The 13,947-nt window shown below is 32.5% G+C and overlaps 1 protein-coding gene across 2 annotated transcripts in view; it reads right to left on the reverse strand.

Annotated features, from left to right (window-relative positions):
* Positions 1–371: 371 nt before the first annotated feature.
* LOC116337518 (protein dead ringer) overlaps positions 372–13,947 on the reverse strand; it is a 48,308-nt gene continuing 34,732 nt past the window's right edge. Inside the window, exons 8-13 of one of the 2 annotated variants that reach the window (XM_031762149.1) lie at positions 7,554–7,737; positions 4,442–4,595; positions 4,179–4,359; positions 3,946–4,090; positions 3,419–3,852; positions 372–3,323 (exon numbers count right to left, since the gene is read on the reverse strand). In XM_031762149.1, the coding sequence (XP_031618009.1) occupies positions 3,076–3,323; positions 3,419–3,852; positions 3,946–4,090; positions 4,179–4,359; positions 4,442–4,595; positions 7,554–7,737 (1,346 nt within the window). In that variant the 3' untranslated portion in view covers positions 372–3,075. Of the gene's footprint in view, positions 3,324–3,418; positions 3,853–3,945; positions 4,091–4,178; positions 4,366–4,441; positions 4,596–7,553; positions 7,738–13,947 lie in introns of both variants that reach the window. The other variant, XM_031762148.1, reaches the window with a different exon arrangement.

Below are 13,947 nucleotides of genomic sequence, written 5' to 3' on the forward strand. Positions count from 1 at the left end.
TTCATATCACTTTCGTTCTTTCACTGTATCAAGTCTTTGACACTTTGCTATACATCGTAAGCATGTGCGATTAAGACGTGCAAATCAAAGTTCAGCATCGCTTCAATGCAAATCGAATCTTTATGCATGTACCATAACAATGGCAGTTTTGTTTATTTTTAATTTCTCTCTCTTTCTCTTTCGACTAAAAGAGAAGAATAGAGCAATAAATAAAAGCAAGAAGCTAATTATTTTCCCATTTAACATCTAAAATGAGACATTTCAAACACGTTTTATTTCAAATGTATTCATTTTTATTTTTAATATTAATTTGTCATCTAACATTGATAAACTTATTGTTATTATTACTACTAATATTATTAAATGTTCCGTTGTTTTCTTTCACCTTCAGTGATGTCAACAAATATGCTTTTTGTTTTGATAAAATTATTTTTTTTTTATTTTTTTTTTTTTTTTTGAATATCAACAGATTGAAAAAGGTCTCTGTTAATCGTGCTTCATTTATTCGACCAGATAATTTGTAATGCATTTTTTTTATTGAAGTAGATTCCTCATTTTTTTGGGAGAGTTTTTTTTTTCTTTCCAAGAAGAAACGTTCAATCCAATCGATATATTAATAATAATGTTCAATTAACATCGTATAAACATTTGGAAACATTTTGATTTGAATCTATTTGGTATAATTCTTGGATACTGGTGGTCTCAATCATATAGTTTATAATTAACAGATACATTTTACAATTTGTTGAATGAATTAATTTGCACTGTATTTTATATTTTATTTTTATTGGTTTTTTTTGTTGCAATTAATTTTTTTTTCTTTCACTCTTTAGCATCTAGTGTCATTTTTGTCGTTATTGGCTGAAATAGTTTTTTTTTTTTTTTTTTTAAAATTTCAATCAAAAAATGTAGTATTTATTCATCACTAACTCAGCCATATGTGACGAATGTCAAATAAAAAAAAAAATTGTATTAATAATTTATCTTAAACTTCCGAAAAATTCTGAAATTACTTGTGTTGCCCATTTCTCAAACATAACAGACTTTTCGGTTCCTTGACAATTTTATCGTTCGTTTCACAATGTGATTTTGGATTGTATACCATATAGCAACGGCATCACATTCCTTTTCATATATTGATGTCCGTTTCTTTTACATTTCCATTTCAGATGTGTGCTTCAACTATTAAGTAATTCTATTTGATTTGAATTAGATCTTTATTTATAGTACGTATTAATGTGTGTGTTTTTTTAATGTTTAGCCTAAAATGTTGTCTCCACTTTTTATATTTACGTTCTATGTTGCCATCATCAACATTTCATTCATTAATTTTATTTTAGTTTTTCAATTATTTTTCTAACATGCTCATTCTCTCTCTCACTATCTCTCCCTCTTTCGGCTCGCTTCTATCTGCTGGAAAAGTGCAGAATACCTTCAAGTGCAAATGTATAAAATGTTTGCATCACATGTTTGAATTGGAATCCCTGAATTAAATAAGAAAAATAAGGACAACTGATAAACTGTTTTGCAAATTAGAACCGAAGCGAATAATATTTAAACTAAGCACAAAACAGAAGCAATTCGGATTATTCAATTAATAATGGACCACAACAAATAATCACTAAGCACATCATAAAATTATTCAACTAAAACAGTCTTATTTAGGCGTAGTAATAAGAAAACGATTCAAAACAAATTATGATTTTTTATCAGAAATGAAAACGTCCTAGTCCTACTGAAATGCTTATTTTCACACGTCAGAGAAACGCGCGCGTGTGTGTTCGATTCTTCTTCTTTTTTTTACTCGATTATACAAAGCTATTGTAATTTTTATTGGCGGTTGCGGTGGAAAGTGAAGAGAGAAAAAAAATACAAACTCAATTTCTTTTTAGATCATGTAAGTATTTACAAAATAGAGCTACTGAAATTGTTTGTTTTTGTTTCATTGTATTGAAATGATAATTTGAAGATGCTTTGGGTCGCACATTTCATTTTTCTCTAGCATCTTTTTTATTATGTTAGAATTATTGCAATATATATATAGTTTCTCAGCGATGAATCTTCACCATTTTATCTCATTCACTGTCAATTTATGACTCAATCATCCTTCTCTTATTCGTTTACAGATTATTTAATTTGAATAGTGCACAAGATAAATAGATTTCATATATATATATATACATACATAGTGTGTGTGTGTGTGTGTGTCAGTAAATTCATTCTCAAATACAAATACTAAGAAAATGTCTACACTTTTTGCTTAATAAATTCTTTTACTAAATTTTTATTTGTTTAAAATCGGTTTAAAAAAAAAATAGAGACAAAAAGCATTGATTTAATGTTCCAATGAATATAAGAATGATATTTGAATGATTGTATGAAATCATAAAATAATTATGTTTAAAAAAAATCGTAAGAAAAAAAATTACACTATAAACCCGAATGCAAATCTTCTTTGAACTTCCCTGATAGAAAAGCAAAATTAACTACACGGTAAATTCTGATAATGATAAAAATTAAAAAAAAAAAATATGAATAATTTCTGAAACTTGTTTTTGTGTTTCAGAGTTGTCGTGTAGTGAAATCTACTATGATTTGTGATGAATTATGTCTTGATTTAATGTTTTTTTTTTTTGTATTTTTTTTCACGCGAGATCAAAGCAGAATGAAAGAAAAAAAAACATTAATTGATACTAACAATTAAACAAATCTAATTTATACTGTAAGCGTCACTAAACATGCATGACGCGAATCAAACTCAAATGTCACATAGTTCCCTTTCTGTATAGTTTATTTCTGATCCTATTCGATAATATTTGTTTGTTTGTCGAAATGGTTCTAAATCCAAGTATATCCCTATCATGATTGAAATTGTATATTATTGCATACATCTATGTGACTTTTCTTGTTTGTTCAATCCTACAATAAGTGCTATGTTAAGTTTCAAAACTTGTCAATGGTTAATAATTAATTGATCAAATGTCTCTTCCTCTTTGGAGAGCAATCCGTATTATGAACATCATTTTTTTTTTGCTATTTTAATTTTTATTTTGTTTAATTGTATCGGTTATTGATTCAAGACGAGACTAATGGACGTGACACAGTTGGAACAACGCGATTTGATCTGTCTTCGACCATTGGGCTGCTGGCACTTGCACCGCTTGATGTAGTGGTCGGTGTTATTTTGCTCGGTGTACACGGTGGTGATGATGTCGATGGGCTGGCCGATTGTGCATTAACTCGATTCGCAAACAAAACACCTTCATATTGCACACCATTTAATTCCATTGAAACAACTAATTGTTGTTCACCAGATTCCGAACCTGTGTCAATGGTGTGAAAAAGAAATGAATAAAATCAAATGTTGACCAATGTGTGATGAGTATGATTGTAACCGATTTCGATAACAATAACTTACCTCGGCTAAACAATTTGAATTGCATGCCAGATAGAAGTGCCAATGGGCTGCAGGCATTGAGGAGATCATTGCTGCCGTTATTATTTGTACCATTTCGATGATTTGGTGGTGAGGCAGACATGTGCCGGCGAGTTGATGTGTGATTTTGATTATCATGAAAACTCAATAATCCATTTCGATGTTCATGGCCATGGTCACGTTCCATCGAACGATTGCGATGACGATTTGGTGACGACGGTGATACGGAACGGCGACGATGCTCATGATTGTAATGGTTGTGCGGTGAATCGCGTTGCGACTGTAATTGTGTGTGTAATTGATGTAGTGCAGCTTTCTTTGATGGCATTACATAATCCTCACGATCATAATCAGTTCCAGCTTCTCTTTCACGCTTAATCACATGTGTTGGTGATTCGGTTAAATTTAATGCCTCTCTGTAAACACAAAAAAAATATTACAATTTTGATTATAGAACAAAAAGAACATCGGTTGAATCAAATCAGTATTGGTTAAAATGTGATACGTACCTTTGTGGTTCATTAGTGGGTGGACTAGTTGTGTTATTTGACGTTGGTGGGCTTGTATTGTTGTTGTACATTGACCAAAGTGCAACACGAGACATTTCTAATGCACTCAATGTATCGGATCGAATGCATTCCGGACTTTGTGGACCTTTTTGAATGGAAATCATTTTACATAAATAAAAAATTATTTTAACTGATAAAAAAAAAGATAAAAATTAAAAAAGAAAAACACTTACGGGTCACATCTTTTGATTGAATCAATTTTATGTATTCAAGCATACGTTGCTCCATTTCAGTCATTTGATTTGGAATCAAGCCCATTTGTTGATTCTGTAGCAAACGATGATGTGGATTCTGTGATACCAATGATAATGGAGACATTTGCGGTAGACCACCGGGCAATGGTGAACGTTGTACCTGTTGCTGCACCAAAGGTCAAATTAAAATTAATACTTTTCATTCAAAATGTCATTTTTATTTTCGAAAACAATTTATTTACCAATTGCTGAAGCTGTCCTTGCATTTGAGAATCAAATTGTCCATAACTGGAACGTCTTCCTTCACGACGATTTCCATCGATGGCTGCTTGAAGTTCAGCCGGAGTACTTAAATTCTTCTTTTCACATTCATATGGATACAAATATTTCATGTACCTATTAGAAAATGAAAATATGATATACATGGTGATTTATGAAATTATCTATTATTAAATAAAAATAACAAAGACAATATTTCTTTCTCTAAAACAAGCTTCTTGCCACTTCAACTATACCAGCAACGATTCAGTGTTTCATCTTTGGTTAATGTAAGAAATCACCATTTGCGGTTAAATACAAAGTACAGTGAGTATTTTGTTATTTAGTGACATTTAGATCAACAAAACCGATATTTTTCTTCGATATGTTGGCTGATTGGCAAACACATAACAAAGCCACTAATAATCAACATTTATGCTATTTTAAAATGCATTTTAGATGAATTGCGGTAATTTTATGCTAATATTTATGTTGTTTATTTAGAATTATTATTACATTCGAAACGATGGTTGCCGCTCTAATTCTTCCATTAATTTCATTGAAAAGGAACACTTTGCATTTGTCGAAGTTTGCATGACACAATGAACAAAGGCAAAATAGGTGAGACTTTATTTCAAAATATGATGCATTCATACCAATATTTTTAAATATCATCATAGTATTTTGATGCGCCTTCAAAAGTGTCTGCATGAAATTTTTCATATTATCGAATTACGTTTGCTACCATCGATGCTCAGTAATAAAGAATAGTTTACATACGACGTATACATTCAAATGTTTTTAAAAAATACAATGGTGTTTACACGTGAAAATGTCCACAAAAACATAAGAATCTGATGAAAAAAAAAGCCAAAGAAAAAGTTGTGCGCATATAAAAGAATATGCAACAGCAAAAGCGTATAATTTATTCAAAATAAATAATGGAGTACATGGTATATGTTTGCAGGAAACTTTTCTGGATACAATGGTATTCCATGCCGGGTTTTTTCCTTCTTATGTTTGTGTTCATTTTGTTCGATTTTGCTTTGATGGAGCGTCCGAATAAAATGGCTCGCAAAATCGATTTGTGGACTGAAAACAGTAAACCCCGAAAGGATTGTTCGAAAAAGTAAAGCTTAAATTTACAATCGGATCATTTATAGATATGCGCACCTTTTTAAACACTTTATTGCTGCAGCATTTTTATTATTGACATTTATTTGCATCGTAATTCATTAAGAGGTCGGCATATAACATCATACATGCCGTCTCGCGAATAACTCACAATATTGACATTTGTGTTGTGTGTGTATGTGTTTGTGTTTGTGTGCCGTTCACCAATCGATTGAAAGACGTGCATTTGATGGATTTTTACATGAATGCGATACAAATACATAAGCAATGCACAAACAATAAACGATTAGATGCATTTCTCTTCGTACGGATGCACTCATCCATGTCGAACAAATAACATCGCCATGAAAAAAAAAATGGTTATATAGTATGCACATGTGGCCGCGACCATTCTTTCTTTCTCTTTTGCTCATCGTCATTTCAGTGCGCGTTTGGCCAATAATTTTCTTCACTTTTTCCCCCTCTCGCCTCCGTGGCAGTTGCGGTTTTTTCTTTCCTTCATTTAAATGGAGATGATCGGCTTTGTTCCGCTTTTGTTGCACAACATTGATACATGTTTTTTTTTTACTTTAATTGCTTTGTTGTACATACTGTTTATTTGATTTGGATTTTATTTGTACCGTACCTTTCGATTGCTTGAAAACACAACTCAGATACATGCACTCAACGCATTGGAAAACAGTGGAAATCCGCCCCTTCCGAACAAAACACTTATACTTATTTATTACCACCAATAAAATTTCATAGAAATATGCAACAATGTAATGCTTTTAATACGATTTGGGCGGCATTGGGGATGCAAACAAATTCACAGTTTGTGGAATTCTTGAAAGTTTTAAAATGGCAAATTCCGAAAATCAAATTACACATTAAAACGCAACGCGAACATTCAAATTTGATTACGGCCACATTCATATTCACATTCACAACGAATACGAGTTCGGTATTATCTTTTGAAGATATGTGTTGAATTATGACAGGTGTTAAAAAAAAGCAAAATTCATTGAATGTAATATATAATACCGGCACACACATATTTTCCTCAGTCGATATTTAAACGATAATAATAATGAAATTAAAAGCGATAAAACGTCAAATTACGAATTGGGTGAGGTTTTTAATGATGAAAACCATTTGAACAATAGGCAAATGTGCAATCATGACATGTTTTTCATTCTTGAGTAGGCGACCGAAAATGAATTGCTTTCAATTTGCTAAACAACATTGAAATGTTCACCGAAAATAAAGCGCTCTTTCAAATATTGTTGCGATGATATATTTTCATTTTCTCTTGCCCGATTTTATATTTTATTCAATTCGAAAAATTTGCGGCCGATGAGATGATTTGCCCGATGAAGAAACAGAAATTTACGCTCTTAACATGCATAATCACATTAATATTTAATGGGTGCATTTGAGCGTTTGGTGTTTTTTTTTCTCACCTTGTTTGATTTACAATTTTAATTCACTTTGCCGAACAACTTTTCAAGTGAGAGAGACAGAGACAGAGAGGTCACAGAAATGGGATTGTTTATGACAAATACAAAGAGTGGTGACATTGTTTGCTAAACATGGATTGCTCATAAATGATTACGGATGATCCTCATTTGGATGAGGTAAATTAGTATTATGATATTTATGTGAAATGTTTTTGATTGTATAGTTTATCCGGTCGTTTGAAGTGAAAACGAAGAATTCTTTGATTTAAACCGACTTGAAAATTGGCGTGATTGTGAAATTATCATAAATTATGATAATCAGTTCAATTAAATTGATGCGATCATTTTAATATAAAATCGTTGCATATTTCCCATTACAACGCCTTATTTATATCAAAGCCAGCAAATGCAAATGAAATAATACATTTTTTTTTCTTTGCCTTTACACGCAAATGACAAAATAAATTTATAAGAATGAGCAAAAAACAACAACAACAAGTCGAAACAAATTACAAATACTTACTGTGTTCGAAGAGTAAATGCTGCGCTTGTGATGCTTGATGGTAAGTGCAAACCTTTGATAATTTCTTGCCATAATTTCTTGTTGATAACATCAACTAAACCGCCTCGGGCTATCACCAAGTTGTATAGTTCATATAAATCCAGTACAGATTTGGCCATGATTGGCAACCGATTGATGGGAGTACCTAGAACAAAGAGTGGGATAGAAAAAAAAAATACCATCGATATATTAAAACAGTTGTTAAACAGTGTCACGCAATTTGTTCAATTTTTCGATGCACACTGAAATGTGCCAAACGGCTGCAAATGCAATAATAAAATGACAAGTGAAAAAAAAACGCAAATAATGACTTGAAAAAAAAACGCAAGCAATGGATTGAAAAAATAAAAAGTGTGTGAATCATTTAAATGTTGTTAATGTGGATTGTGATGTGTGGTTTTGTTGCCGTGCATATCATATCGCATCAACAACTACTGAGACATACACAAATGCGACAGTTCCTATGAAATGATGTCGATAAATAATAAAAAAGGGAAATGAGAAATGCATTGACAACACACAGCACACACACAGATAGAGAGAGAGGGAGAGAGACACACTCTCGTATATTGTACACGCAAAATGGAATTATTGTGTTGGCTTCGCAAAAACCAAACCGTATGGCATATTGCTTGCTCAATGATGGCAATTTCAGGACTATTTTTAAACCGAGTACTTTTTTATTGGTATGTGTGTTTTAATTGCATTTCGAATGTGCTCTTAAGTTTTCAAGATTTGATGAGATGAGATCGCGTAAGATCGCTATGAATGACGAACAAAACATGGTCGCGGCGACGAGACCAATAATGTTCACGCGGGTTGTGCGGTTTGCACATAACGCGCATAATATTCATTTTTATATATTTTCATCATTGGTTTATATAGGCATTTCTATCCAAATTTAACGATTTTATTAGGTTTATTTATATTATTGAGTCCGTATAACTGTGAAATTTGTTCCCGATGCATTCAACTCCTTCTTTACGCAATGAAATTACCATTTTTATAGAACTATTTTCGAAATATCTCGGGTTAATTGCTTACATAAAAACACGGTGCTTGACTTTTTTTTGTTTTATTTCGTCGGTTTGTTGTGGCATTTTATGGAAGTACACTTGAAACTATTCACTTATTTGACAAAATATGGAGTGCTCAATCGTCAGTTCCAATGACGAATCATCAGTGCGATGATAAATGCATGGATATTTTTCTTTCTTTTTTTTTTTAATAGAAAGGTATTTCGTATTATTGGTATCCATTGTTCGAACAATGAGAGAAATGAGCGAGAGAATGTAGATAGATTGGGCTGCAAATTATTTATATGTGTTTTTATATTTTATGATGTGTGTTTATTTGTTGTCGACATTTAAGCAAAAGAGAAGAGAGAGAGAGAAATCGAAATTAATTTCTCTAATTTCTTGACATAAGAGCTTAATGTAATTTTTTTTTATTCCGGAGGTGGATCGAACACAACACCAATAAATTAAAGTCATTTGAATCTCTCTGTATATCTCTCGGTTTTCGTTTTGGATTTTATTCGATATTTTTAGCGTCAATTTGTTTCCACGTAATAAAGCAAGGGGGCAAAACAACATGATCAAACACCAACAAAAACAATAAAACCGTTTGCGACAACATAGTTTCACTCAGCAAATGATTTACTGTGTCAGCGACAGTCTTTTGCGTTCGATGCGACTTAATTTGATGGCTATATTTCGGAAGCGCTTCACGTTGGGACCATTTTAATAGACTTTGACATTATTTCAGTGCTATCTGGTAAAATATGAGAGAAAAAAAAATATATGTCGATCTTATTTTTTAATTCTTTCTTTATGTCAAAATGATTTTCGCCTCACACATATTTTATTCGATGCTTTATGTGTTAACCTGTTTTTATTTGAATTTTTATATCACACAATTTGTCACTAATGGGGATCAGAAACTTTCATCGTATTTATCATAGGCCAAACGAAGTGGCAACAAATCAAGCAAAACGTTATTTATAATTTTTGAAAATGAGCCTGAATTTATCGCGCAATCATTTAAATCATTCCACGGATGGTTGGCAAACGATGCGTGAGGCACATCAAAATGACAAATAATCGCCGGAACACACACACACACGGAGAGAGAGAAAGTTTGAGAGTAGAAAAGGAGCGAGAAAAAAAATGAAGAGATAAAGGAAAAACCACGACTCGGGAATTTTTCACATGATAAATTCATTGTATTCGCTTTTTTTCTTCAATTTGTTTCGAATTTTATTCGCGACTTTCGTTCTTGATGATTAATTTTGTCTTGGTTTTGGATGTTCGCACAATGTGTTCTTTTTTTCTTTCTTGTCGTTCACTTTCTCACATTTGATTTATATGGCGGATGAAATGTGGAATTATCTGCGTTCCACATTGATTTATTTTTTGTGTATATTTCAAAATGAAAATATTTCGAATGAGTTCGTGATGAATTGAATCGAGATATCAGGCGAACGCATATCATTTTTTCCACCATCATCACTTGTGTGCTCTTCATTTAATTATTTGCTCTCATGTTAAATCTCTCCCGATACAGATTTGTTGCTCCGAATAGCAATGCAGAAAAATCGACACTTATAAGCCGATTTTGAAATATTCAAAGCCACTAAGCTCATCTAACTATGGTTTTCATTGTGTGGTTCTGTGTCTATTTTCATTTTGATATCTATTGAAACTCAGCACGATACAAATGACCGGTGTATCAAATACTGGATTACCCGTTGATTACACAGATATTAAAACAAAACGCAGATGAAAATCTCATGCTGTATTATCTTGCCATTTCAATCGCTTTTTCCGATAGTTAGACAATTTTCTTTCACCATTTTCCGAATATGTTGAACGTATATTTGATCCGACTATAAACATCTAATAAACAAATTGATTATTGTAAGCCGTTAAGTAAGATCCATGTCTAAATAGATATTTTTAATGAAAAAGTGGCGGCGAAAAAAATGTTCACTCCTCTCCACACGCATCGAATGCGGAAGAATATATTCCATATGATCGGGCTAGATTTTCATTTCAATCGAACGGAAGTTGCGGAAATAAATCAGATTTCAAGTTGATGAACATGAAACAGATTTGTTTTTCCCTTTTCAATCAACCGAATTCCACTGTTGTTTTACTTATGCAATTAATTGATTGTTATGTTAATGTCAAAATGTACATAACATGCTCGCAATTGGCATGATTTCATTTTATGTTTGATTCACGAATCTAACTCTTTTTTAATGTGGTTTTAATTTATTGCCAGTGAAGAAACATACGATTCTCGTAATTGAAAAAAAAACTGGCGCGTAATTCAATGGACAATGAGCATCAGCTCATTCTCACCACTAGAATCCGTTTGAATGCTGTTCTTTTTTTTTTCTTCAAAATTTCAACGACGTTTGCAGGTACATATCATTGAAATTAAAACGATAAATCTCAATGAATTTAATGACTGATGCATTCCTTTGAATTAAACAGCCAAATAATTAAACATCTTTGATCAAATCCAAAGAGCCAAAATTCAACAGACAATGTAGTCATGTTTCGTTTGAAGATGATATTAATCGATTTTAGTGTTTGCCAAAAGCAAATATCGTCATAAAAATTCACGGACGAGAACGTCGAGTTCGACGAGGCAAAAAAAAGCGCGATCGCTCACATACAAATATGAATAATAAAAGTGCACGTGCTTAATACATTTTATTTTTGTCTCTAGACTAATCGATTACACTCTCACTTAATAGTTATCATTCATGCCGGAGCATTATTTCATGCAATTATTAGAATTGAATGTTCGAAACAAATGTCGCCGAAAACAAAACGAATAACAACAAGAAAAAAAGAATACTTTCGACGCAAAAACTCAACTGTCAATAATTTGAGATTCATGCATGGCATTAAATGGTGTGCATGTGGTTGATTCACACATTCAATTTGAATTCGGACAATGTACGAATATTTCATATATTTTGTCTAGATTTGTTGTGATTTTGTTGCAGTTGTGGTAATCGAAATGAGCAAATAAACAAGAAATATCTATTAAATCGCGTGCATAAAATCGCATTTTTACTGTTTGTCATCGAGGCAAAAAGAATGAATAACGAAGAGCAAAAAAAAACACACAAAAGCTCGTAAAAAACAAACGGTGAATTCAAATCGAAAATAAAAATGTAGAGAGAGGGAGAGAGAGAGTGACAGAAAAAAACGGTATTGCATTTAATTGACATATTTCCTTGCAACACATCATCGGCTCGACTCGATTTCATTATATGTGTGCATTTGCCAACGAACGGTCATAAAATTGTAATTAAAGACGAAAATCACAAATTTATGTATGAACACTCTCTCAGCCTGTCGGCTGCAATCTTATTTCAAGACACCGGGGTATTTGTTTGCGCGTTTGGTTGGCTGGGTGTGCCCAATCGAAAACAAAGGACACACTAACAATACCGTCACTGAAATAAAAAGCAGCGCATTGAAATTTAATAATTCGTATTATTATTAAATACAAATCGGCTTTGAATGAAACGCAAAATGTTAAATGATTGATATTTCCATGTAATTAATCTCAAAACGTGTAGCCCATTGCTTTGTAAATTGTGTTGTTCAGGGAAAGCGCTTCAATCGCAAAGAAAGACGAGAAAAAAAAACTATAGAAGAACGATGTCATGTGTATGTGATGTATGACATCATGTTTTTCTGCATTTCTACAATTCTGTGTAACATAAATATATGTGTACTAGTTTCATTTTTTTTTCTTCACAGTTAAATTGTTCATTTGGTTTGAAACGTCGAGACAAAAAAAAATGTTCCGATTATTGTATTCCAATGGACGGTTTGAATCAACGGCTCATATTGAAAAACCATAATTATCAAATCTAAATTAAGAAATCAATCGCCAAGATTTTGGGCTGTACACTCAAAAACGACAGCCGATTGGTACATTACCGCAAACGTTCGTCAATTTAAATGGAAAGTATGGTGTCAAAAAAAAGATAAAAGTGAAAAACGAAAAAAAAAATTGAAAATGTGTCGGAAAACATTTTTGGATCAATGCGCTCATGATATTCGACATGAATTGAAACAAAAAAAGGGAAGAAGATGTGTTGATCATTAGAACAAAATCAGAAAGGTGTCGGTTGCGATGTCATGAAATGCGACAAACGAAACAATTCAATCGAACCAAAACGAGAAAGAAAATGAACAAAATCGAATAGAAAATACACATTGGCACTGAATTTTTGTGAAGCCAAATGTGTAATCGAAAAAAAAAAAACAAAAACGATGCCATCAATTCGGGTATGGCTCACCCAAAATAAAGAGGCAAATCACTCAAGTTGCGGCAGCGGCACAGCAATAGGAGACGATTAATTATCGAAATATTATATTTATTTTAAGCACTGTCCAATCGTCGAATAGATGAAGACACATCCATTCGCAAGGAGGAAAACACGCGACATTCCTTTCATACTTGAATAGACACAATAATGAAAACAACCAAACACCAACATCCGACTTAACGGCTGATGACTTTCGATTCCTCCCGACAAACAAAAAATCACACAAAAGAGAACAACACACACACACACGAAAAAAAAAACAAATCAGCTCACTGATTCGGCATTATGGCATATGAAACGTTATCAACTCGCACACAAAATGATTGAGTACTTTTTGAAAAGTCAACCGCATCACACCGTTTTATTCATTGTGGAAATTTTCATAATGTCAAAAACATTGACGGCTACGAGAGAAAAATACTTCATGTTGTAATCATCTCTTTTGTTTTCATTTGCTCATTAACTACCACCAAAAATTCTAATCTAAATTTAACGATAGATTTCTTGTTTGTTAATTTCTCTTCGGTATGTTTTTTGTTCCCTCGCTATTTCAACATTTGATCCATGATTTTTCTCGTATGTCAACTCGACTCCTACTATTTTCGTCGTGCATTTCATTCGACTACGATTTCATTTTCATACATCAACTGAATCGATGTATATTTTCGGTGCGCCGATCGTTTCCGTCGATCGAAAAATAATTACGATGGCGTGTAGGATCAACGCAAATACACACATCGCGCGCACATCGTGCAACTTATGTGGCTGTTAACAGCATTGAAATCATCACACACACACACAAATATATATATGAAAGATTCCTTTGAATGAAAACGGAACAAATCGATCCGAGCTCTATTGAATACAGTAGCAATGAATTTCGTAGCAGGAGAAGTAACACAACAACAACATCAAAATAATGACATGAACGAAAAAACCATGAGTCATTTTTGTTAACATAGATGTCAATCAATTTGAAAGAAATTGAAATAG

This window comes from Contarinia nasturtii, unplaced genomic scaffold (assembly GCF_009176525.2).
Source record: "Contarinia nasturtii isolate CC-2019 unplaced genomic scaffold, AAFC_CNas_1.1 Cnas_scaffold_285, whole genome shotgun sequence".
NCBI classification, from domain to species: Eukaryota; Metazoa; Arthropoda; class Insecta; order Diptera; family Cecidomyiidae; genus Contarinia; species Contarinia nasturtii.